At 38.5% G+C, this 25,809-nt stretch overlaps 1 protein-coding gene across 3 annotated transcripts in view; it reads right to left on the reverse strand.

The window, feature by feature from the left end:
* Positions 1 to 25,809, reverse strand: part of PLPP1 (phospholipid phosphatase 1) — a 63,779-nt gene that overhangs the window by 33,018 nt on the left and 4,952 nt on the right. Inside the window, exons 1-2 of one of the 3 annotated variants that reach the window (XM_038125129.1) lie at positions 2,927 to 3,037; positions 2,028 to 2,179 (exon numbers count right to left, since the gene is read on the reverse strand). In XM_038125129.1, the coding sequence (XP_037981057.1) occupies positions 2,028 to 2,179; positions 2,927 to 2,981 (207 nt within the window). In that variant the 5' untranslated portion in view covers positions 2,982 to 3,037. Of the gene's footprint in view, positions 1 to 2,027; positions 2,180 to 2,926; positions 3,038 to 14,275; positions 14,431 to 25,809 lie in introns of those variants that run through there. The other 2 variants (XM_038125127.1, XM_038125128.1) reach the window with 2 other exon arrangements.

Raw genomic sequence — 25,809 nt, forward strand, 5'->3', positions numbered from 1 at the left:
GCCTGATTTCACAATTAAAATATATTCCCCGGTGTTGCAAAAGAAACTTAGTTAGCTAAATATTCCTACGGGCTCAAATGGAGATTGGATTAATTCAAAGGGAATTCACCCATTAAAAAACTATATGTAGTGGAGCCTTTTCTGACTCAGGAAGTCCCTGAACTACAAATGGCTGGTAGCAAAGTACTGAGAGCAATACAATCAATCTTCCCATGCTCTATTCTGGTCTTCCTCACTCAGCTGTTTTACTGCTCTAGAAATGAAATAAGCTATATGGGCTTCAGTTGTGACCAAGCACTGATGCTCTCAGGTAATACTGACTACCCAAAGATAGAACAGGGTGAAAAAAAAAGTCTTATCTTAAAGGCAGGATCTTTAGCATAAGCCACTTGCCAGTTAACAAAACATACAAACCCTCTCTCCACCCAAAATTTCATCTGCTTCCAAGGCATTTCTGTAAGTTTTTGAAGCAGCTTTTCCAAGAAGAGGGAAACCAGGCAAGTCACAGCTTCAATTCTCACAACGTATTTCTACATTTGCAAAAAAAAAATTTCCACCCAAAAGCAAATATGAGCTGAAAGTTGACCTTTATGCTGGAACCTTGATAAAAATCCATGCAGTCCCTATGCAAGGCAGAGTTAGATTATCATAATATCCCGCCTGACTGAAACCCATTAGCCCAGAGAAATAGCTGGTCAATACTGAGGATTACCTTTAGCCGTGCCTTTTCATTTTTGGCTCCTAAATATACTTGGATAAATATTTATATGCCTAAAAATCTTATTTGGCATAAGAAAGCTTTAACTCTGTTCAAAGTGTGGCTCTGATGAGTTTGGATGCCATCCAACAGAATCATCAGTGGAGACTGAATTTTTAGCACATCTGTACAGAGATCTTGAGGCCCCTGTGGAAGGGCTATTGTAGGAACTGCAGTGCAGTCCCATCAGACTTAGGACATGAAACGGATAACTGAAGAAGAGGTCCAACTGCCCATGAGGACACGTCCCAGCTATTTTTTGCCCCAGCACTGGTATTCTTCCAAGAGCCATCTGCACTCCATGTAGTCAAGGAAAGCTGCTGTTTTCTACCAGGCTAAGGAATTTCACCAGCTTATCCTGGCTCAGACAAGCCACAAGAGGTGGCAACAGACAAGGCAATAGCAGGACCTCAACTTTTGTCCATACATAGTAAGATATTAGGTTAGCTCAGCTGACAGCATATAAATAAGTATTAGGGATAGAGAGTCCCTATATGCTTGAGACAGTTCAGTTGACCTAGGAGCTATGGTCAGAGAGAGATTCCAAACTGGTAGTCACAGAGATAATGTGTCCAGCTCACTGATCCAGTGTGAAGAGGAGGAGGAAAGAAGAAAAGCACCCTGTTTTCAGCCAGGTTAGGTGCACTATGAAAGCAAGCCCCTGCAGTAACTTAAATACAAATGGGCCCAGAGTTTTATCCTGACCTTCAGGGAAATATCCAGGGGGAAACTCCACACCTACTTATTCTTTTTATTCTATTTATGCTTTTGATAACATCTGACTGGAAGCCATAATCTCTCTTTTAAATAGGCTAGTATCTGTTGTTACACTTCCACACACAGAAGTATTCCCAAAGATTTTGTGGCAGATAAAAAATACTGACTTAATAGCTCAAGCACAATGATATTCTGAAACTAGCAAGTCCTGAAATAAAAAGACTTGTGACAGTCACAACACATTAGTGTTATTTTCAACAAATATGGTAAGAGTTTTTTATCTCTCAGATTATAGAATTAAGACACCATAGTTCTAAGGTTCTAAGGTATTATTTTTCTGTTCTATAATTCTAGCTCTTTGACTTCAGTTAAAGAAAACCTTTTAGTTATTCTTGCCAGACCATCATTTATACTGCTTTAGCACCTGGCCTAAGGACATTAAGGTTGAGAAATCTTGCAGAATAGTTTTGTAAACCTGTATTAACAGATTACCCCTCCTCCCTCTTCCCCACTCCCACTGAAATCAAAAGCAATGAAGAAAAATTTAACTTACAACAATTACACTGAAAGGAATAATTATTCCTGCTAACAGTTTATAAGAAATGGTGTCCTCTTTGTATGGATACCGGATGGATTCATCACTACAGAAAACGCCTCTCTGGAAGGGGGTACGTCGTGAACTGAGAATTGCAAAAGGCAAGCCAGCTGGCAAAAAGGAATACAGAATACATTACAAAACCAAAACAAACTGGCAATGATCATACCCCCACATTTCCAAAGAGAAGTGCATAAAGAGGAATGGGCATGCAGGAAGTTAGAGGGTTATGCACTTCCCTTGGCCAATGACTACTGCCTTGACTTTGTAGCTTCCAGGAAGGATTGCTGAATGAAGGAGAGCAAGGCAGGATTCTTCTCATCTTCATGTTTTTGGCACTTGAAGTGTGGAAGAATGCCAAAACCATGAGTAAATAGTTCAGTGACAACCACTGAGGTGCTCAATCTGCTGCTACTGGCACAATTATCAAATTTTTCTTATATTCCAGTGAGCAACAGTTGCCCCTGTACACCTTCTCTGGACAGCTTTACAAGTCAGAAGAGCATAAATTGCATTTCATGAAAGCAGAAAAGGAGGCGCTTTCAAGGGAGTGGAAGTGCAGAGGGAGTATTTGGGAATATGGAGAAAAGGAAATTACACATGCACGCAATTCCCTCACTTCCTCACACACCGGATATCTTCCTAGAATGACCTACAGCCTCAAGGCATGGAGATTTTATTTCCACCTCTTCCACCAAAGAGGATGCCTTTGGCTTAATCTAATATCTACAGGACACAATACTACGCTGCACAATGCTGCACACTATTGCATATCAAGGTACCCACAACACAAACCAAAATCAGTCATTTGAACAGCAAAAGTTTTTTCAAAAAATTCAAAATAGGATGCAAATTACCATAAACTGATAGAATCCCATTTCTGAATCCTGTTCCTCCATCCTTAACACACATACAACATCTGCACAAACTGTTTGTGTACAGGGATGAATACTCTCGGAAAGAAATGCCTGTATGGAAAACAAGCAGTGGAGGACCACAAAGAAGTTTAACAAAAAAAAAAAAATCTTTAGCTTAGGCATGTAGAGGCCAGTAGCATAAAAGCCCTTGACTTAATGCTCAAAATTCAGCTGTGTTGCATATAAAATGCATACCATTTTAAAGTTACAAAGCATAAGTTATCTGGAGGAGATGCTCCCATCCAGCATTAAGGGATCAGAAAGATAAAAACAAGTCTCCATCCTTCCTTCCCAGCAGAAGTCAATGTTGTTGTATTCTCAGTTCTCTCCTCAAGATTCTGTGCCAAGGCATAACCTACCACTTCTTTTCCAGATACACAGCTACCCCCATAATAAGCAGATGCAAATAAAACTAAAGATGGAAAGAGCAGGAGAAGAAATATACAAAAGATACCAAGCATCAATAATTGTTAGGGAAGAGACCTAGGATCCTTTCCAATCCTCTTCCCTCTTTCCCTCCACCCATGAAGTCCTCCAAACTAAGCCTGATTCCTGGGATCATCACAAGTGATACAACCAGGATTTTACAAACTATTTACTATCAGTTTTGTTCTGCACACCATTAAGTGCTTAAAAGAATACTTCAGTGTGAAAACAAAAAGAACAAATAACAAACTCATGGCTCAAAAGGTGAAAATTTCCCTGAAGTGAACTCTGCTCAATGACACAACCTTATTCCTTGATCACGCAGTAATATATAGGTCTGTCATGGGCCCATGCATTCCAGCTAAGCCTGTTGCAAAGAACCAGATACCCTCTGTACTGCTACTGTCATGAAACCAATAGCATGCAAAACCTCCCCTCCAAAAGTGGTAGAAAAAGACCATGTCATTGTCAAGAGGGGCTGTTTCCAATTCCATGCCAGCAGGACTACAACTGACACAACTCTGGAAGCCATCCAAGCACACCAACAAAACCGGAGGACAGCAGGATGGGCTAAGAGCCAAGCCAGAGCCTCACCAAAACACTGCACCATTCAGATACCAGCCAGCACAAAGCCTGGGAGCTGGACTCTGCAGTACAGTGCAAAAACACAGCCTTTCCTACTAGGAAAAAATTCCTCTCCCTTTCTCTTACAAGAAGAATATCAGTGTTTTTAAAAACACTGTAGATTATTTTTTTCCCTCCCCTTCTGTTGGTATCGTGACAGATATCATGATATACCATCAATTGTTTGGTATTTAGCTGACTTGGGTCTGGATTGAGGCAGTAGCACGTGCATCCATGGTGAGGGAAGGTGACTTGTCAACATAATGCTGTGGTGTTTCCAACACCATTTATCCAACAAAATATGTATGGAATGAAAATTTCATTATTTACCCTGCACACATACTAACACCAACATTCCAGATTGAGTATTTCAGAAAACTGTATTGTTTGGACCTCCAGATGTAGAGAATTAGGCATATACAGATAAGAGCTTCTTAATTATTTACACAGTTACTTCTTTAGAGTCAGTAGTTTTGATTATCATGGTAAAGCAGTTGTTCACAAAATTAAGTTCAACCCAAAAAAACCTTATCACAGCTTCAGCACACTGCCACAAACACCTGTGGTTATAGTTAGATAGTGTCACCGACATCAAATCACTGGCTCTGCATCACCCATTTTAAAGACCTGCTCTGTGAATAATGGTGTCATGGCACCTTACTCCTCATTTCCTCTAACCCACACCTGGATGTTTCAGCTTCTCAAGGTGAGGGATTGGAAATTTGCAGGATGATGGGGTTATTCGGAGGGAGCTTTTTAAAATGTAATTTCCATCTACTAAATCAAAAATAAAAAGGTGTGTGGATCACAGGAATGAAGTCGCTCATGCAGTGAGGATCTGTGCTCTTCCACGCTGAGTGAAGCTGCTTGAAAAGCACATGCTCATTCTTCAGCAATATTGAGATTATGATGTAATTAGCCTGTAATTGCACCTTCCTGTATCCAGATCATGGAAACAAAATACCAAACCACTCCAAGTTTGTTTTTGTTTTGTAAGCAAGTATGAACAGCTAAAATAAAATTGTCCTCTCTTCATAATTTCTTTCCACCTCCTTTACTTTGAGTCTTAAAAGTTCTGGGTGGCAGCGATTAAGTAACCATCAATTGGAAGAGTTATGCACTGAAAAATATAGTAAACATAACAAGTCTTTCTTCAGTTTCCCCCAACAGATTCAAGAAGTAATTCCACCAGTAATTTATCTTATTGCTGTTTTCAGCACCTTTCACTGTTGAAAGGATACATGGTCCATGAAAGCTTGAGAGAAAAGTTTTAATTTCTAAAAAACATATTACAGTATAACTGATCAGATTAACTTAACACTGTTAAACTGTAACCTGAAGTCACAGAATTACAACATTGGTAATTTATCTCTGGCTCAATTCACAGCAGTCATTAGCCTGAAAAACCATGCCAGAAGGGGCTTTTGATATCTTTTTGGTTCAAGTATTCTCCAATGTCAATACCTAATCCCTCAGAACATGCTCCATGGAGCAGGTTTAATGTACTTCTTTTTAACATGCATGGATTAACTTCACTATTATTAACTGGTGGGAGAGAGCAGAAAAAGTAGAAGTCAAACTAGAGGGGCATCAAGTGTTTCTGGCATGTGAAGCTAGTAAGAGAACCTTCTCACAGTACTGAGGATTCTGCTCTGTTTTAAATAAATCAGCAAAGTCTGCTTTTGTATGTTTTCAAGGTGTTTTCATTTCTAAAATCAAATCAAAATTATTTCAAATATATAGCTTAAGTATTTTCTGCAATGGTAGTTTCCCTTTAAGACAATAAAGGGACAGGAAAACAATTTAGCTTTGTCATTACTGCAAGCAGAACAAGCAAGCAGAAGAACTGTCATTAGACGATAAAGAGCCAAATCTTCTTACTATATCAAGTAAAACAGTGGAGTTTCACTACAGCTCGGATAGACGTGTTACTTTTTCACCCTGACAGATATAATAATTTCAGGAGACAGGGATAAGTTTTTGCATCATGGTGGCAATTTCCTAAGCCTGGAAGCTCCTGGTACAGGTGGACAGGATACAACTGAAGATAAAAAATTATACTTGTTATAATGGTACCATCATCACTAGTGTCAATGTCTTTAATTTCACAGATACAACTGAGGAAAAAAATGTTTACCGTAGTATAGGAAGTGCTGTACTTTGACAACATGTTTATTCACATAAACATCTAAAGCAGTTTCTCAAGAAAAAGTAGCAAAGATTCAACAGCAGATCACTAAGAAGAAATCCTACTCATCTGCCACAGTCACATTACCACATTCAGTTAAAAGAAAGGTCCTACAATATCCTACAAATAGCCATTTTGCTCAATTTTCCCTGAAAGCAGTAAAAATTGGGGAGTTAAATACTCCTTTTATGTAAGAAGTGGAGACAGCAGAGGAGCAGTAAAGGTTCTCAACTGAATACTTCTCATATGAAAATTCCAAAAAGCTTCCCTGATGTACACTTCATTTTCTAAGTTAGTTGTAATACAGTGAAGAAATTGCCTAAAGGGAAAATGACAACATGTATGTGAGGAGGAATTATATGGTTGGGAAGAGGTTACCTGTAGGGTAATCTCAAGGATAAAGCAAACAAGCTGGTGTTATGCAGTGCATATACATTCCTAATGAATAACTAGCAGATGTACTGCTGACAGAGCTGGCAATTCTTTGATACAGTGGAAAATCAAGGCCAGCCAGTTCTGCCTGCAAAACAACCCTTAAAGACTGAGGCAAGAGAACATATGGAGATTTATGCAGTAATGAGTTCAGAGTCATGCATTTGGAGGTTAAACAACTCTGCTGACTTGGTAGCTTGTCAGTTCAAACTAGCAGAGGGAAAATAATGTACTTCTTGTGGATGTTGTACATGAGTATAATAGCATGACCATTAGACAAGTCTTTTCAAAGGCATTAACACTTTTAACCCATTTGACAAGAAATTTCCTCTGAAACAGTACTCAGTCAGAATTGGCAAATGCATTTATGCATTTGGTTTTAATTCATCTGTCTTAAGTGCAGACAGAGAAGGACTGCTAGGATACATTCCTCATTATCTCAAAAACAAGAGTTGGGTTTTGCACAGTTTAACAGAGTCTAACGGCTGTAAATCAGCCAAGTGCATACACAGTAGATACTAGAAAAAAGAGCAATACTGATCCAACTAGCAACCAAAAATTAAGGAACTACAAACACAATCAGTAATAAAGCTATAGGGAGAAATGCAGGCTCTGAAATGTTTCAGTCAGAATACATGGAGTAGAAACACAATTAGCTCAACTGATAAGACTACGTATTTTAAACAATTACTATACCCTTGTCCAAAAGTGTGACTCACACAGTATAATGGATTAGATTTCCTCATAAGCTGGAGTGATTTCTGACTGATTATGTTAGGTTTTCTTCCATAAATATCCTGTATAACACAGGTCTATTTCTGTCCAAATTTCTAATCTTGGTTAGGTTTCTTTAATGGGCATGAGGTTGTTCTCTCCACTAAAGCTGGACACATTACCACCCTGAAGAAAAGAACATCAGATCATATACCTCCCTCGAGTCATCCTTCCCACTCTCCTCAGGAAGGATATCACTCAGCATTTATCCATGCTGTAGTTCACCAGCTAAATTACTGCCATCTTTTGTATTTATTGCCCTGAGTTCTCTACTTTGCTGCTTCACTGCACATGCTCTCTCTCCTCCAGGGCATTTATGACTACACTGAACAGGGCAGACTCCCAGACAGCTCTACTTGACATCTTCCTTCCTGGCAAAGGACAAGGAGCACTTACTCCCACTGCTCACTTCTCACTGTTAAGTGAATTATTTGTTCATTTCAGGATTCTTTCTCCAATCTCATAACTATTTCGTTTCTTAATATTTGGTTGAAGTACACATTTGAATATCCACATCTAAATAATGAGATTTCCTACAAAAAACCGCTGAGCTTTAGCCTGACTTCTCCATCTTCCTCACTTACCACAGAGACTAGGACAGGAACAGATGTCTGACTGGTGACTGACACCAGGAAACAGGTGACACCAGAAACAGGTGACTGACACCAGAAAACTGTATGTTACTGACAAAGTAGCTTTCAACATCTGTGTTTAGGTGTTAGGTAGTAATCATCTTTCTCCAGAGTTCTGAAACACAACAAAATTTAAAAGATTTTGTTGTCTTCTCTTCCAGCACCTGAAAAAAACCTGCCACCACTTTTGTGCTATTATCTACTGCCAGCTTCACTGCTGTAGCTTTAAACTAGAAGTGATTTCTAGACTGACCTTTTAAAAAGCTTAAGTAATATTTGGAGGTTCAAGTCTCTTTACACCAAAAGTTCAGATACAAAGCAGAAGTTAACATTTTCCCCAAATGTGTTGTAGATATTTCATTACTAATTCCATCAGCAAAAACATCCAAAACATCCACAGTATTCATTACAGCATTAGAAATACTGCCTGGAAAAACACCCATTTTGTGAAAGCTTAGTTAAAATTTTGAGCTGATATTACTACTCGCATTCTGTGAAGGTTTGGTAGGATGTCAAAATGTCTTTGCAGATTAAATTAAGACTTTGGCTTCTACTCAGTATAAGAACAGGGATTCTTATTTCTCATAGGAGTTTTAGAGTTCAGGAGAGCACCCACCAAGAAATGAACCATCATGCCATGGATCACTGTGTTTGATGGTTCCATTTTTTGGCATTCAGCTTTCTCCTGAAAAGGGGAGTAAAAACCATCTCTTTGCATGAGCATTTCCCTGCACAAGGCAGAAGAGAAAGAGGTACAATAATGTGAGCCAGGTGAAGGGAAACAGAGGAGGCAGCATAACAAGGAACACTGTCTGCATTACTTTCCCTGTTGGTTGTTTCTGGTTCCTAGTAGAGTTGCTTCCCCTTTCTGACACCCGCTCCAGTCTCTGGTCTAATTCCTAAATGTCAACAGTACAATATTAGTAACTGAGTGTTAGACTTGAGAGAAAGAAAAATCTATGCCATAGACTGTTTGGATTTGGGTTTCTTCCTTAAATTACAAGACTTGCGTAAGTTGCAATTCCCTCTACCTATATTTCTCCCTATTCGTTTTTACCCTTTTGTATACTCTACTAAATAATATTTCAAAACCCCCTCCATACCAATGTGACTGCTTGGCTTTCTCATAGCTGCGACCAAGCTTCACTCAGCACTTTAAAAGCCCTCGTCTGGAATTCCTCCCACTGTCAAAATGACAACCATCTTACTCAGACACTATGTGCATTCTCCATCACTGTACTAAGAAATGTACCTGAAGGGCTGAGGAAAGTACAGTACCAAGTCCACAGGGCTGTAGCAAGTTGCTACAGTTTATTTACTTAAAATACAACTGCACTTAGGAAGAGTGATTTGTGCAAGTAACAGAGGCAAATGGTGCTCCTCAGATCTTTCCTCATCTGATTTCAAGCCCACCAGAACACTCACACTTTGGACACATCAAAAAGTGAAGCCAAAAGCTGGATGCTGCTCCTTCTCAAAATCTGGCCTCACAGCACTCATCTCAGCCAGGAATTACTCATCAATTTAGCAATTCAATAAAGTGCATTAACCTGACATTAAACCTTTACAGAGTAAAATCACAGATTATTATTACTATGTTGGCTTTAAAAAGAGAACAAAAAAATTAGCAGTTTATTCCTCAGAATAAGGTTGGGTTCAGAGATAATGCTGATCTGTAGTAGTACAAGATGAACAGTTAGTATCAAGTGAAACTCATGACAGATTATGAAGTTCAACGGCATTGCCCAAAAAATTTTCCAATGCTATAAATACACCAAAAACCACAATGAAGATAAAACATGAGTACCTTTTCAAAAAATTTAACAGGTAAGTGGCAGTCTTGCTCAGAGCATAATAAAACCTCTTACAAGTAACTTGAAACTTAAGAGTCAAGTTGAAGTCCATTCTAGTGTCAAACAACAGTTTTAATTTCAATTAGTTGCAAAACTAACAAGAGTGGGTCATAAAGCTTTGACACTGCTGAAAAAGTGAAAAGCACATCTACCAATCAACAGTCAACAGTTAGGTTTCATTAATCCCCTGATTTATTCATCTCCATCACAGCAGTAACTACATTTGTCCATGAAGACATACAAAATTAGCTCAGAAAGTGCCTGTATTGGTTAATCTAATAGCTGCTGTCAATAAGTTTCCCTTCAAAATGCATCCCTTTCATAAATAGCATAAAAGATCAGTTTCTTTTGCCCTAAAAGAAATCAGTAATGATCAATAATGAGTGCTAATCTGTAAGAGGGAAAGTTTCAGTCAAAATATTGTTACACATCCAATAAGCAGACATTCCCAAAAACATTAAGCCTAACGCCTAATATGTTAAAGCTGCACAGGAGCAAAGGTACCTGGGGCCCTTCCGGGAAGTCATGATACAGAGGACATTTTGCCACACCAAACCTAGAAATGTTTTGATTCAGCCTTTTTTTTTGTTGTTATTTAAACTACTTAGAAATCAATGTAACCTAGCTACCCAAATATCTTTTGATTGGCTTCAAATCGGAGAAATTAAGTCCCACAGGCCCCATCATGTTTCCTTTTCTCAAAGAAGGTCCAAAGAGCAGTGCTTATCCCAGAGAAGTGACTTAATCAAAAATCTCTTTACTAATGAACACTTCCCTGTAAGGAACATCAGCATTTGCATTACTAGTTTTGGTAGCAACAAGCTGTGGAGAATTACTTTGTCTCCCAGAAATTCAGCACAGGCCTTTAGCTGAGTTAGAAGTTCTAAACTCTTCTCTCTCCAGCAGTCCATCATGTAAGAGAAACCTACCAGTGGCTTGCAAGCCTTCAGCTCTGGACAGAACTGCCAAGCAAAGCCTTGGTGGGAAACCACAGAAATCCTAGAATAGGGAGCAGATAAAACTCAAAAACTCTCAGGTTGCTCTGTTGTTCTGTTGCTCTGGTGAGAAGGATGTTTTTTTCAGAGGTTTTCCTTGCTCTGTGCTTCTCCCTCTCCCCATGTTCACCTACCCCTGGAGCTAAGGCAAGCTGTAGGAATGTCACTAAAGGTAGCAGTCTGAAGAAACAAGATGACTGGAGGGAAAAAAAAAAAATCAGTTTGGATGTGAAGTTACCAGAAAAGCCAAACTGACAAGGACACCAACAAATACACATGGTTGGAACCTCACTAAAAGAGAACAGGTATTGACATTAATTTGTCATTTGCACTTGAAAAAGCTGATCTTGGGCAGATAACCAAAGACCAAAAATGCCAGACCAAGTACATTTCCAAATCTTCCTAGAGCTGCAAGCCATGGACAATGCCTAGTCATGGCTTTTAAATTACAGAGAATTACTATCTAAATGTATCTAAAAGACTTGGTAAGACAGAAGTATCAGAAAGATCTTGTGGGGTTCCTTAAATGTCAGATATAATGAATGTGTGCTGCTCTAGACACTGGCCTAAGCCATCTAGAGAGATTCAGTCTTCTAGACCACTACCAAGACTTGTTTGACCCTAAATCTCAAAAGATTCTAATACAAAAATTGTGGTTCCCATCCAGACAAAGAACAATTTGGAAAACTGAGAATCAACATATTCAGACGTGGCACTTGGAAAAGAATAAACATGAATTTCTCAGACATTTTATTTCCTGATAAAAGGTGGCAATGGCAACAGAAAGGATTCAGGCTACAAACAGAATTATGATTCCTAACAGTATTTTTTTTAAGTACTTTTTTTAAGATTCCTGAGTTTCTAGCACACCTTGTAAATCTTCATAAAATGTCATAAAAGCAAATTCATGTTCATGAAACCTAGTTTACTTTATGTACACGAAACTTAATTAAATATCTATGTATGTTTTGGTTTTTTGGGGGTTGGGCTTTTTCCTCTTTGAAGTTATTTTATATTCCAGGCCTTTTATATTACAGGCCCACCCCAACAAAACATTTTAGTATTATAAATATTATTATACAGCAATATGTTCAGGCCATTTCTTATTACATTCTGAAGACAAGAAGGCCCATTGTGCAACAAGGGGCATATGCCTAAAAAGAGTCCTACTACTTAGGAATGAGTATCATGCTTGATGTAGTCTGATTAGAGAAGAAAAGTCTGTACAAAAGTACAGTAATTTATCAACTCTAGATGAAATTTTTGTCATCAATTCCTTCATTGAGGATTCTGTCCCTTTCAGTAAAGTCTCATGTCAGGACAACAATTTTCACTAGATGTGGGATAATCAGAGCTACTGTTGAAAAGTCTTTCATGAGTGAGCTGTGTTCCTGTTGAGGGTATTGAATCTGGAACACACTACTTCCAAAAAGTTAAACCACCTTGGAAAAAGTCTCAAGCCTCCAGTGAGTCAGACCGAAACAAAAAACATTCTGAATTCAGATTCCCAGAGTGATCAGCTTTCTCTGTCCATTTTGAATAAAGGTGATCTTGAAGAGAGAAACCATTCAACTGGAACCCACTTTCAATTCAGAGAGTTGTAATACTCCATGTCTCATACTCCCTAGCTCTACAGCTTACTCTACCCTTAGTTTCCAGTAGCTATGGAAAATTTTTCACCTCTTGCATGAGACTAAAGAGCTCTCTACATCTGAAACTGATATTAAGAGAGCCAGGTTAACATGGTAACTACACCGAGCAATTGCTTTGAGGTTTGGAAAACATTCAGATTGAAAAGCAAGTGACCTGCTTAGACTGTATTGTAACAAATGCAAGTGGTCTAGAACTTTTTGGTTTTCTAAAACCTCTCTGCATGGATACTAGAAGTGGTTGTTCCAATTATAAACTCTAGCCTCCTGCACAAAGACAAGCAATGAAAATCCACTGTGTAACTCCTGTAAAAGCAGAAAAATATCAGAATAGATTGGAATTACAGATATCTAATTTTAAGCTGTAACTTTCACTACAAAGGTTATCTAAAGTTATAATAGTCCATTCCCCTCTTTAAATGTGTAGACTTTCATGTAAATTAGCTCTCAGTCAGATGTTTCTCCACAGCTTTATAGCCAGGAAAAAACATACACTCCATTGACTTTATATCACAGCAACATCTTCAAATCTAAAAACAAACAATAATTTAAAAAAATCAAGCAATTCAACAGATTATTGAACTGCAGCTAGAACATTTCTTTAGAAGTCCAAAAGTGCACGGAGCTGCAATTGTTAGTTCACTTGTTCCCACATCAACCAAGGTACACAGGAAACCTATTGGAAAATAAATTTTGCCAAAGGTGTGCTGAACATATATGTACTTGTCAAAGTAACAAACTTTCCTTAAAAGTGAAACTATACTAGAGATTACTTGTTGTGTCAATCTCCTATTTATTGCACAGGTCTAACGGAAGCTTTAATGAATAAGCACTAATGGGAAAATCAGAGTAACACATGTAGAAGTTCTGCCAGCTCACTTGTTTTAAATTATTGTTTTCTATCCTTAAACCACTTTACATACATCTTAGTGATTAATTCATCTTATACATTTATCAGATAATAAAATATCATCATCTTCCACATGGCTTGATCAAGTACTGCAGGGACAAACAAGATGTAGCTTTAGGTTCAAGACTATTAAATTTTGATTCTCCAAATCAGCTCAAATCTTACTAAAAACTGGGATACAAGTAGGCTTAAAATATTGTTAGAAAAACCTACTGAAGAATTAAATTGTTCTTTGTCAAAATCATGTGGTCTTTAAAACACTGAGCCTCTTTTCTACAAGCAATTAAGATTTTCAGTCTCTGTATCCCATTTTATCCCACTCTTCCTTAACAAGTAATCACATTACTTTCAAGCTTAGAAAAAGCTTCTGAGTCAAAATTAGGCCTATTTTTGTACAAAGTACATGGCAGCAACAGTCACCAGTTATAGGTGTGTGCACTGCATTACAGTGTTAAATTTTAACACCACAAGTATTTAAGTTAGCAGACTAACCCGTTCTGAACAAGAGATGTAATCGATTCATAACATTTTGGAAGACAGTTTTCCTCTTTAGTGATAAAAGCCTGGTCTAAATATACTTCTTCCGGTTCCTAAAGCAAATGAAATTAGCAACATGAGCAGTTAGAGGTTAGCTCCAGATTTTCTGTGTAAACAGTATCAACAGCACCTTTAACATGCATATGACTCTCTCTCTACATATATATATATATGGAATTTGCCTATATAAACTCATTTACAGCGTTGAGCTCTTGGAAGGCATACATTTTACTCCCATCACCAAAGCTCCCTATATATTAGCTACTTACAGAGAAAATGGGCAGGGTGAACCCCACTGTGTAGAGGACAGTGGATGTGATGGTACTGTCATGGAACGGATACTTGATGCTGTCATCATTACAGAAAAAGCCTCTCTGATACGGTTTTATTTTGGCCAAGTTTAGAACACCAAGGGGTAAGCCAGCTGTTGGGGGAAGGAAAACAAAAAACAAAAACAAGAAATACATGTGGTTAAATCAAAAAAAAAAAAATCATTTCTAATCATGCATGGAGGAAGCTACCAAACATGCATAACTCAAATTTCCTAAGTATCATGCAATGTACACACTTACCAAATTCTGTTTATAGACACTTCTCTTTCAGAACACTACTTCAGAGAGACTGAGGTTACCCGTCAGGTACAGATGTTTAAAAAAATACAAAGTTCAAAGTCTTCTATCTACAAGGCGAGTTGCCACAAAACCACACCGAACCAAGATTACATTCAAGAAAAAGCCTTTGCCCCTCATCTGACTAAACAGTTATCAAGGGCAGGCAGCCTTTTGTCCCTCCTCCCTCTTCCCCTACCCCATGACCTTAGCTTGCATCTAATTTTCCAGCCTTCTATACACTATAATGTGATCACTGTTTACAGATAAGAAAAAGAATAGACACAGGTTTTGTCATGTTAGGGAGTTAAAAATTTCATGCAAGTAGTTTTCAGGCAGGTAATAGGAACAAAAGAACTGCAGGGACACTAACGGACACTTTGAATGGATTACATCTCCAGATAATGAGATTATACCTTGAGATTGCATTTACACAGCTTTTGTACACTTTGGAAGATATCTGCACGAAAATACAGAAGTTTTTAACATCGCAGCTGAGACCTGGGTACAAATTATAGCTCTCTAAATTTACACACTGTGATATCCAATTCCGTCTCTTACAAGTTAACTTGCATTATCCTAACAGTTATGCAAAAGAAGCCACTAAGACTTGTGATATTCTGGTCTAACTTATTTCTGATAAGAACCACCTGCCATGTAATACACATTTGCAGGAATAACCTCAAGAAATCCAATGTATTTTTTTTATTTTACTTCCTCATAAAATCTAAGGCTGGAAAGGACCTCCCAGATCACCAAGTCCAGCTTTTAACCAAATAACACCATACACCATGCCCACTTTCTCCCTTTCCTTTGATCCACTGAGTAAGCGATAAAGTGAGCAAATTACATAATACTAAATCCCCAAACAAAACAAAAAGTAAATTTTGTTTGAAAACATTATTAAAAAGGGCAAATAACTGTATTTTCCCCAACATCCATGAAATATTCAATTCTACAAACAGACACACTGTATGTAAATTACAGGGTGAGTGCCATTACTGAGGCAGAGAAGACTACTCAGTATATAAACAACCTGCTGTACTGAGAACAAAAAAACATCTAGAAGAAGTTAACATGATGAGTGATTCCTTTGATTTCTGGTGACACCTACTGACTACCAGGTAAGTAGATTAAAGGTGTTTTAAGTATGCTTATTGCCATAAACTTCATTAGAAGAAAAGACATCAAGAGTGAAACAGCAGGAACAGAGTGATAAATCCCAATCCCTTCTTTGGGCTGCTGAGTTGCAGTGCAAAGGCTTGTGAAGTGCACATTGAAACTGTACATGGTAGGTAGCACCCCAGCTTTCAAATCCTCTTCCTCACAAGGAAGTAGTTTGGGAGTATTTTAAATCCTCCTATGGAGCAGAAGGAAATTTTTTTCACAAATCGTCTGAAACATGAAAACTGTCCACATTACTGATGCTTACCATCCCATATAGAAAAAGTGAACCAAAATACAAAAGGCATTAAGCTTATTCAACTTCAAGCACAAAGTTTTTCATTATGTAGCATGGTAGACCACTGAATCAACTACATCTCAAAGGTCTCTCTCCTTCCTTCTGCTTTAATGATGGAGAGAAGAGCTAAAGCTTGACCAAATACAAGTGGCAGACAGAAGCAGATGAAATAGAATTGCAGCCCTTCAAACATGAAGGGGGCTACACTGAAGAACTCAGAAAGTTCACCCTGACCAAAGGATTGCCGTATGTCTGCATGCCTGGAGCCAAGTTTCAGCTACTGTCAAGGCCATGGCAGGATTCCACTAACATAACATAGAGTCCATGCTTCCTGTCTTTACCTCTGCTGTTGCATACCCAGCAGGATGATGGAGTGGTAATCTCATTACCTATTTGATACAATCATATCTTCTCAAACAGGTCACCACATTTCCACATACGGAAATATCACGTGCTCATGATTAACTTAAGCAGCAGCTTGTGTTTTGCATAAGTGGACTACTTCACAGACATAAATACCTGTCTTCCACAAAAAGCTGCTACAATCTAATATCAAGAACACATCATGAACTTTTGACCTGGGAAGGGGGAAAAATGAAAAGCAGCAAATAAAGGGGTCAGAAGAGATAACAGTTTCAAAGTGACTGCAAAACTCAACTGTATCCCCTACATTAAAAGAATACAAAAAAAAACCCCAAAGCTGGTTACACATCTAACACTAACTACCCATTTCCTTTTTTTCATTACTGTTAAATTCTTACTGCAGTCTAAATGATGCACTGGTTTCCAACAGTGGACTAGAAGATTTTGTGAAGTGGTATTCAGTTGATCATTAACCTATCCCAAATAGTGGCAGCATTTTTACTGTTGTCCATTTTACAGGGAGAGAAGAGGAGACGTAGTACATGTAAGCAAACAATCCTGAACTTTTCATTGCAAAAAAACCCCATCACTAACGTACATACCAGGCCAGTATTGCCATGAGAGGTGCCAAGCATTTCCATGACCTTTAAGCAGCCTGAACTTCTGAGGAATGTACTTATGTTCAGTCACATTAGATTCTACAAACCGGAGCAAAGAGTGACCAAGATCTCGTGCATCAGGCTAAAAGGCAATCCTGTAGATTGAAGAGCAGCTCTCATGGTTTATCCTCTGCTCAGTATACCTCCTTTCACACCTAGCCAGTACCAGCAGTAACCTCAAGGTGCTCTTCTGAACCAGGTAGCTTTGTACCTTAAGGGATCATAATGGCTTACTTGTTACTCACATCCTATAAAGCATGACCTTCAGCTGTAAAAAGACTATTACTTGAAGACACCCGTCATTCAGACTGGGACATATTAGAATTGGATTTCATCTACTCTCTGGTAAAAATTGTGCAGTTTATCTTGTCAAGAACTAGTGACCAGCAGATTCTGGGCTGTTTTGCTAGGCAGTAGCAAGAAACAGACAGCAGTCCTCTGACCTTTCACTCCCCTTTAATTATAAAGAGAAAACAACCTGGTCACTCTAGTGCAGTGTGACTTACAAAAGGACAGACTTTTGCAATGCTCACAAAAATAGACTCTAGCTAACCCACAGACCAGGCTGGATGGGGCTTGGAGCTAACTAGTCAAGTGGAAGGTGTTCCTGCCCATACCAGGCGTCTTGGGAGAAGATAATCTTCTGCCTCCACTCAAAATATCCGATGGTTTTATAACCCTGAAAGTTACAGATGTAGCAACAAAGTTGAACAGAAGAGACTCCAAAGATTTGAAGCCTTTGGCTATGAAAGAAAGGTAAAAAAGTTTCATACACATGAAAAATATACCACATGTTTCATACACATGAAAAATACATACCACAGTAAAAAGAGAGACAAAGGTGGGAACAATGCTTGAATTACTCAGCAGGGATTGGAGGGACAGAACAGCCTTTAAGTTTTGGGCTAGAACTGTAAGAACAGGGCAACACACATTTGTACAGTTATTACATGAGGTATGTGGAGTTCACAAGGAGTTTCCAACTCTAATTTGTAGGTCCAAGCCAGTTGCAGGGTAGTTTCCACTGACAACCTACAGTAATTCACAGTAATATACATAGCCTTCAGGAACTATTTGATCACATCTGACTGGATGACATAGCATGACAAAAGCCTGTAAGAAGGGAAGGAAGGGAGGTCCAGGCTAGGAGAATAGGGAGGAAGTCCATACGAGAATAGTCCTCCACCCACAGAAAAAGAATGTTAAAAATAAAATACCAGTACCCAAGGAGAGAAAGTGAAATTTCTTTTCCCAAAGAAAATCTGCTTAATCAAAAAATGTCAGTTTACTATATTTTTAGTGGGTTTTTTAACACTAAACAAAAATAAATTAAAATTATTTTTTATAAATAAATTTATAAATTTTATCCTACAAATGGAAGTGATGAGTACCAATCCATCATCTTTTTACAATATGTGTAACACTGCACTACTGCTCTCATCTGTGGCATTTATCACACTGGTAATTTCAGTTAGGTGCTTAAGCTTGGAGTCAGATTCTGAAGACTTCCAGGTGTCCATATAGCTTTGGCAGCAAGCTGCCTGTTTTTCTTAAATAGGACAAAAGTGTTTAGAGCCAAATTCGCATCTTTTACAACAGTTGCTATAAATATTTAAGATCAGCAAGGAATATTATTGTTTTATGTCTAAAAGGAAAGACACAAGTTTCTAACCAATTCAGCAATACTGTACAACCTAGTTCTCAACCAGATGCAGTGCTCACAAAACTTGGCTCAGCTTTCAAGAGCAACCCAAGACAACCTAGACTGTCCTGTTCTTCCCCCCACCTCTGGCCATCCCCCACTACCTCTCTCTTGCCTTGGCATTAGTTTTCACACCAACCTGTCCAAACAGACAAGACCATGCCCGCACAACACTGTTTTTTCAGATGCATTTGCTCATCTGGCCAACTGTATTACTCTAAGAGCTGTCTTAAAGGACAGAGTAAGAACATGTAGCCAAGGGTGTGGAATAAAGGACTAGGACAGACTGGGACAGATCAGCTACAACACCTCATGAAACTGCATCTTGATCAGTGGTGCTTTCTTCCCCACAATTTTAAACAGCACAAAGGAATGCACTGTATTTTGTAAACACAGGTTTATTAACCCATTTGGCTTCCTTATCTGTCCAAGTTACTGAATCTCCATTTGAGGTTCTGTGCAGTCAAACTCATGCTGAATTGCTGTTTCAAGTCCTCCAAGGCAATATTACTCTGTACTCCTATCTGGTCCTTAATCAGGAAGTTCCCTTCAATAAAGCAAATTAATATCCAGGAACTGGGAGAAAGGCAGTTATCCCTATGGGATACTACAGCAAATGAGAACATTTTAGCTTGATTATTAACTAAAGTTTTTTCTTCATGCTGCAATGAACTCACAAGAAAGTGTTATTTAAGAGAACCTGTACTGAACTAACATGAGACTTAGACTTTTTATGTTCCTCTACACTTACCCTGAAGAATATGATCAATACATTTTGCACTTGATATACTGACAAAATCAGCTTCAGGTTTCTTAAAGAAATACACAGTTTATAGTTTATTTAGGGAAAGTAAAAAAATTATTCTAGCAGTACCAAAGAAACAATAAAACACATCAAATTATAGCCTGAAAACAGATGAGCTACTTTTCATAGCTTACATTCTTATTAGACAGATGACACTGTTAATAATCCCACAGGGTCATTTCAAGCTAAACCTATACAGCTGTCAATTACTACCAAAAGCAAGAGAGAATTTAAGGTCTCCTACTCTTATGCATATATTTTTGCTTTTATTTTCAGACAGGACAACCATGTTGGCTTCACTCTCCATTTTTCAGTGTACAGTCTGGTGTGAGGAAGTAGGCAAGAGATTTAAAGAAACTCAGGTCAACTTCATGCTACTGGAGAGAGTTTGGAAACATCTGTAAAAGGTATTGCTCTCAGCAGAAAAGGAGACAGGCTGAAATTCTTTTTTTATGAACAGCCAAGAGAAAGAATCACCACCTTTTAAAACAGGAAGTTCTGGGAATACAGAAAACAACCAAGAGGAAGAAGAGATTAAAATAATGAGAAAGCATTTAGATTTTGAGGTAACTCAAAAAGACGTAAAGAGTGTACAAGAGAAAAATCAGTGCACTATTTATTTGCAGTAGCTGAGACTACAAAGTGGGTAGCCCACAACTTACCTCCTAGCCACTTTAAAGAACTTTATCTTACTTTTCTACACTAAGGAATGTGAAGTATTTCTAATACCAGCAAACTGATTGTTCTGATAATGCTAGAAGCTGTGATAGGCTTCAGTAAACAGGATACATGTATTTAAATGCATGAACAACATTCTAATCTCTCCTACAATTTTTCTTGCAACTTTATGCTACGCATATTTTTATTTGTCCTCTGATCTATGACTTAGGCAGCAGAGAAGCCAGATCAGCAATTTAGCAAGTTCCTTGCCACTTTTTGTTATGCCAGACAAGGGTGATGGAGGCAGGAAGCAAAGGAAACCTTCCTCTGAGCTCAAACAGCCTCAACACAAGCATGCAATTTCTAGTCCAGTCATTTACTAAGACAGAACTACATCATATTCCAGTTTCTCTGCATTCAGCAGTCTACTACATGGGAGCACTAGTTCAGTTATCTACAGTCCCAATTAATTACAACACATCAAGACTCTTGTTTAAAAACATTAGCATGGACAAGTGTATGCTCCCTTATATCTACATTTCAACTTTAAAAATTGCCTTTACAAGCACTAAATACAGGTTACTCTAAAACCCATGCAACTGTCTCTCCTGTGAGTACTTAGGAAAAGAGCAAATGCAAATTAAAAAAATGCAGAAACAAGACTGTAATATATTCTACCCTGCTCTATTACTTAGAGAAACATACACCAGACAAGTGAGCCAACTGCAGGTTGCAAGCAAAGACTGTGCCCTGGGCTCTGCTCTGGTCCGGGGGAAGAGAAGGCTGAAGCTGGCCCAGGGATGGACACACATTAGCAGCTCATCCAGTGAACCGGCTGAGCCCAACTGCCCCATTACTGACAGACCTGAAAACATTAAAGACCCCAGACTAACACCTAAACGACACTGTGGGTGCAGAGGCAGAGAGGGGATGGAACAGGAGACGTCAGCAGTTCTTGGCATTGCAGTGCTGCTCGAGGGGTTAGTTATGGGAAGATTCCAACTGGCTGCAGCCAGAGTAAAGGGTGACTTCTCCCCTCCTGTATGTAACTCCTCCTGTGCAGGGGAAATTAAATATTTCCTCACTGCTTGCATTATCTGCTCAGCATCAAATTCAGTTAAAGGCTTTAATGGTACTGTATAGAGAATTAAAAACAATGTGCATGCTCCCAAAGAGTAGATTTCTGCACACAATCCACCTGAAACAGAGCTTACACACCAGGAGGGCAACACAGCCAAAGAAATTGAACTATTAAGGTTAGCTGGTCAGCAAGACAGGGAGGGATTTGCTTTTTTATAACATAGGTGACAGCAACTCTGAATGTCATTCAAGACTACTTTTTTAAACACCAGAAGCTGTAAGTATTTTCCCATTTTAATCTTTGTTTTGTGGGAGTGCACAACAGGAGGCTTTCAGAGTATTTCAGCTATAACTACACACCCTAACTTGAAATACCATTCAGTCTCTAGAAATATAATAGGCAATTAGTTGTCAGGAACGTAAAAGCTCATTTTCCAATGAGTCTTACAAGCATAACAGTATTTTATTTAAACAGTCTTTAACAAAGTCAGCAGTGCTACAGAGGGACTCAGAATTTCCATGACATTGTATACCCTGTCATACACCACAACGTCACTTTACACTGCACATACTGCTGCATGCCACCATGCCTAAGAGAACAGAACTTCGTTTTCATGTGAGACTGAAGTCTGTAGTGTCCAATGGTAAATTTTAAGACCAAGCTCTATAGAAAGCTCAATCTAAACAGATTTTAAAGGGAAAAGAGACCATACCCCACATATTCTTGAGCTATCGGAGAAGTTTTGTTTTGTACTGATTCAGGAGACTGCCCAAAAAGTCCACTACTTCAGAATCTGGAAAAAATATTTATACAACATTGCTCTTGACACTTGAGTACAATGAAAAATGCCACAGCATGGGTAGGAAGTTTTACAGTACGTATAACAGACCAGGTGCTGCTTTCCATTTGTAGTAGAAGTTACCAGCATTAGATTTGTGATCTCAGTTTCTATGTATTAAGGCATATAACTTTCTAGTGTTGATGACTGGACTCTTACACTTAAAGAAGAGATGGGAAGAATTAAAAGAATCTGCATGCAGAAATAGTGACCTGACTTCCAGGATCTCCACTAGTGCTAGAGCTAGCCATCACACTGTCTTGGAGTATTTTAGCTGAATACTACTAGTGCAGGATAGGCTCACCTAACAACAAAAAATTAAAGCCCAGTTTCTGCAAGTCAGCAAAAAACTCACTCAATGGAACACCAAGGAAAGCAGACACTAAGTAAAATAATGACTAAGATGATTTTCAGAATTTAATAGAGAATAGTTTCTGACAATTTGACAAGCTCGACTTCACTGTCTGCCTTCTGTACCCCTTAAGGGCCATTAGCTTGTTGCATATCAGAAGTTTTCCCTGGTTACAATTAGCAGTTTATTCTCTCAGGTCTCTCCATTACCAGCTTCCAAACCACCACTTCGGCTTCAAATAAGCACAGTTCACTGCCCTTCCATACCTCAAAACAAGGCAGACAAATTTAGATATATGCATTTTCCTTACCATCCCAGTACTCAAGTTTCAGAAAATATTGCACCTATTGCTTAAGTTTCAGTGACTTAGTAACCTAAGGGTTCTTGGCAATAACAGAACTAAGTAAAATGGACAAAAACACACTAATAATAATTTAAGGTAAAAATGTCACAATATTCTAAGAGAGGCAGAAGTCACCTGAGATGCTGAAGTTTGATAACATGATTCCCTCTACACTTAGGCAAAAACTGAGCATAATTCCTGTTTGGTACAGTTTTCTTCTTTCCTAGGAAAGGGATCACAAAAAATTGTGACCCTTCTTCCAAATCAGGCATGGCTAAGTAACAAATTGAAGCTACCTTATGAGACCCAAGGAAACCCCACACAGCTCCTCTGAAACCTGCTTATTTAGCAGAGGCAGAAAAAGGAGAGGAGGCACTAAAATCTAGGCTAAGTCTAGAAAATCCGTTGTTTCCTCAGCAGTATCACAGAAATAACAGTGTACTGATATGGCTCATCCACACCTTTCGCTTCATTAAGCAGCATCTGATGGATAGATATTTCAAGATGAGTGTCCTGACCTGACACACCTGTATTTTCTAATCTAAAATTTTTTAAATCCTTCATTTTCCTATTGCCAAATATCAAGACACCACATGAATGAGAGATGCCAAAATTGAGTTAAAGTACAATATAAGTTAAACTGAAGTGCCTTCCCAAATTTCTGAGTCAGACATCTTCTTCACCACAGCTGTTTAAAGATGAATTAATACAGTCTACAACAGAGTAAAAGCAGCCTGTTCTTGTACTGGTCATTTCCTCTAACTCAATGTGGTAACAGAAAAAGTGTTTGATAAGTGCACTAGAAAGTTTCAACATTAACTTTCTATATCACAATTTTTTAAAGAAGTTTATTCGGGTCAATTTTGGCTTCCATACAAAAAAGCAGTCTTGATTTTAACAGCTCTATCTGACTATATGAGAAGGATTAATGCACCAGAGAATCTGGCAAAAGTAGAGTCAAAAACAATGCAGGTTTATCAGTAGACAGTTTTGGTTCTGTACCTTTGAGATCAGTCTCATAACTTGAAAAAGGAAAATTCCTCCCAGAAAATGGGTCAAGTCATTAATAGTCAATTGTTTAACAAGAAGAGACAGGCATCAGATCCTTAATATAAGTAGGACTTTTTTTTAGTTTTAAAATTGCAGGACTGAACTACTCGGGCTGGTAAACTGATTATAAATCTACTCAGAGGCAGGACTGAGAAATTTATTGTTACAGCTGAAGTGACTATCAGTTTTAGTGGAGGATATCCCTGTCCATGACAGGGGGCTGAAACTACATGGTCTTTAAGGTCCATTCCAACACATTCTATCATTCCATGCTTCCATGTTTCCAGAGGTAGTGGCAATAAGAGATTTATTTAAAAAAAAAAAAAAAAAAAAAAAAAAACAAACAAAAAAAACCCCAAAAAAAACCAAAACAGTTTCAGAAAGTGTCCTAAGGAAATCTTGATTCTTCAAAATAGCTTTAAATTATTTTAATTCTCATCATAAAACTAGCTGTTTGCTAGGCATCCATTATCTGAATTTCTAGTGTCTGTAGAATTTTCAGTTGTTTTCAATCAACTATTTTACCTGAATAAAACCTAAGAATTTTGAGCTTCTTTTGCAGGACAGGGGATAAGGAAGAGAAGCACCCACACCAAACCAAGTAGATACTTGGTTTGGTAGCAATAAATCAAGCTCATTTTAAAGCCATATTTCTGTGGGTGGCATACATTGCCAATAGGTTTCTATGCAATTCTGTTCAGCACTTTTTTCTTTTTTCCTTCATCCAAGGTGAGTTTGTTTTAATTCTCCTGGACTAATTCTGGAAATAGGATTATCAGTTGTGGGGGATAGTAAATCCGAGTCACTTGGCATACTATAAGACTCAAGTTCTCTTCTCATTGGGTACTTCCAAGAGTCAGGTCACCTCTTTGTGCTACCTGCCTTCCACTGCTGCAACACAGTCACAGATAGAGGATTATCACAGCTTAATCCCCTCATCAGCATCTAGTCAGCAACAGCGCTCCTACATGAAACTATGCAGTAGCAGGCAACCAGTAATCAACTCGTTATTTCCCCCCACCAGGACTGTGATTGTGCAGCCTTCAGACCAAGCTGCTTTCAGTCAGTATCTGCTCACACTGCCTAACCCTTTAAAACCAGGAGGCATGTTGCATCAGCTCCGTACAGCATAAACAAGCACTCAAGCAGCATAGAGGGGGGGCAAGAATTCTTCAGCTATGAGAGATTAGGTATTTTATAACTTAATTTTCGATATAAAACATCAGAAGCCCCTCCTCGCAAAGGTCACTGCCCTCATGTAAGAAAGCTGCAAAAAGCCCTTCTGACTGTTTAAGGCTAAGGAAAAAAATCACCAGGACTCATGCAGCTGGTAAGGAACCCAAGAGCTGATAAGCATCTTGCTCTGCTATGCCAAGAGAAAATAATATAATCCTGAGTTCACAATTTGGCTCTTGGGAAGGCACTGGAAGATGAACTGGGATTCATCCATTGCTGTAAAAAATTAGGTGCAAGAACTTCTGGTTTTGTGTCAGAAGTTACTACAAGATACCCAACAGCAAAAGCTGGCAGAACATGAACCAGAACGCTGACTTTGAATAGTGTTCATTAACTAATTGATCTGTTACCTAAAGTTTTTCTGCAGGCTTCTGATCAAGAGGGAGTGAGTCTCTGGTAAGGCATCCTTCTTTATGTTGGGGAAAATAAAAGGTGACTGTTGCAAAGAAGAAACCACATTCAGAGAGAAAAGATTTTCCCATTTTCAGGTAACAAGTATGTCTCCAATTAACTGAGAGTGTCAACTTACTAACTACTAGGTCATGGTACCTGGTGGAGAGTGTCACCAAAGACAAACTGCTCTTTCACATGTACCTGTTACAGCTTTACAATGTATTCATGAACTAGAAAAAGTATTTAGCACC

Source organism: Motacilla alba, chromosome Z (genome assembly GCF_015832195.1).
Source record: "Motacilla alba alba isolate MOTALB_02 chromosome Z, Motacilla_alba_V1.0_pri, whole genome shotgun sequence".
Lineage (NCBI taxonomy): Eukaryota > Metazoa > Chordata > Aves > Passeriformes > Motacillidae > Motacilla > Motacilla alba.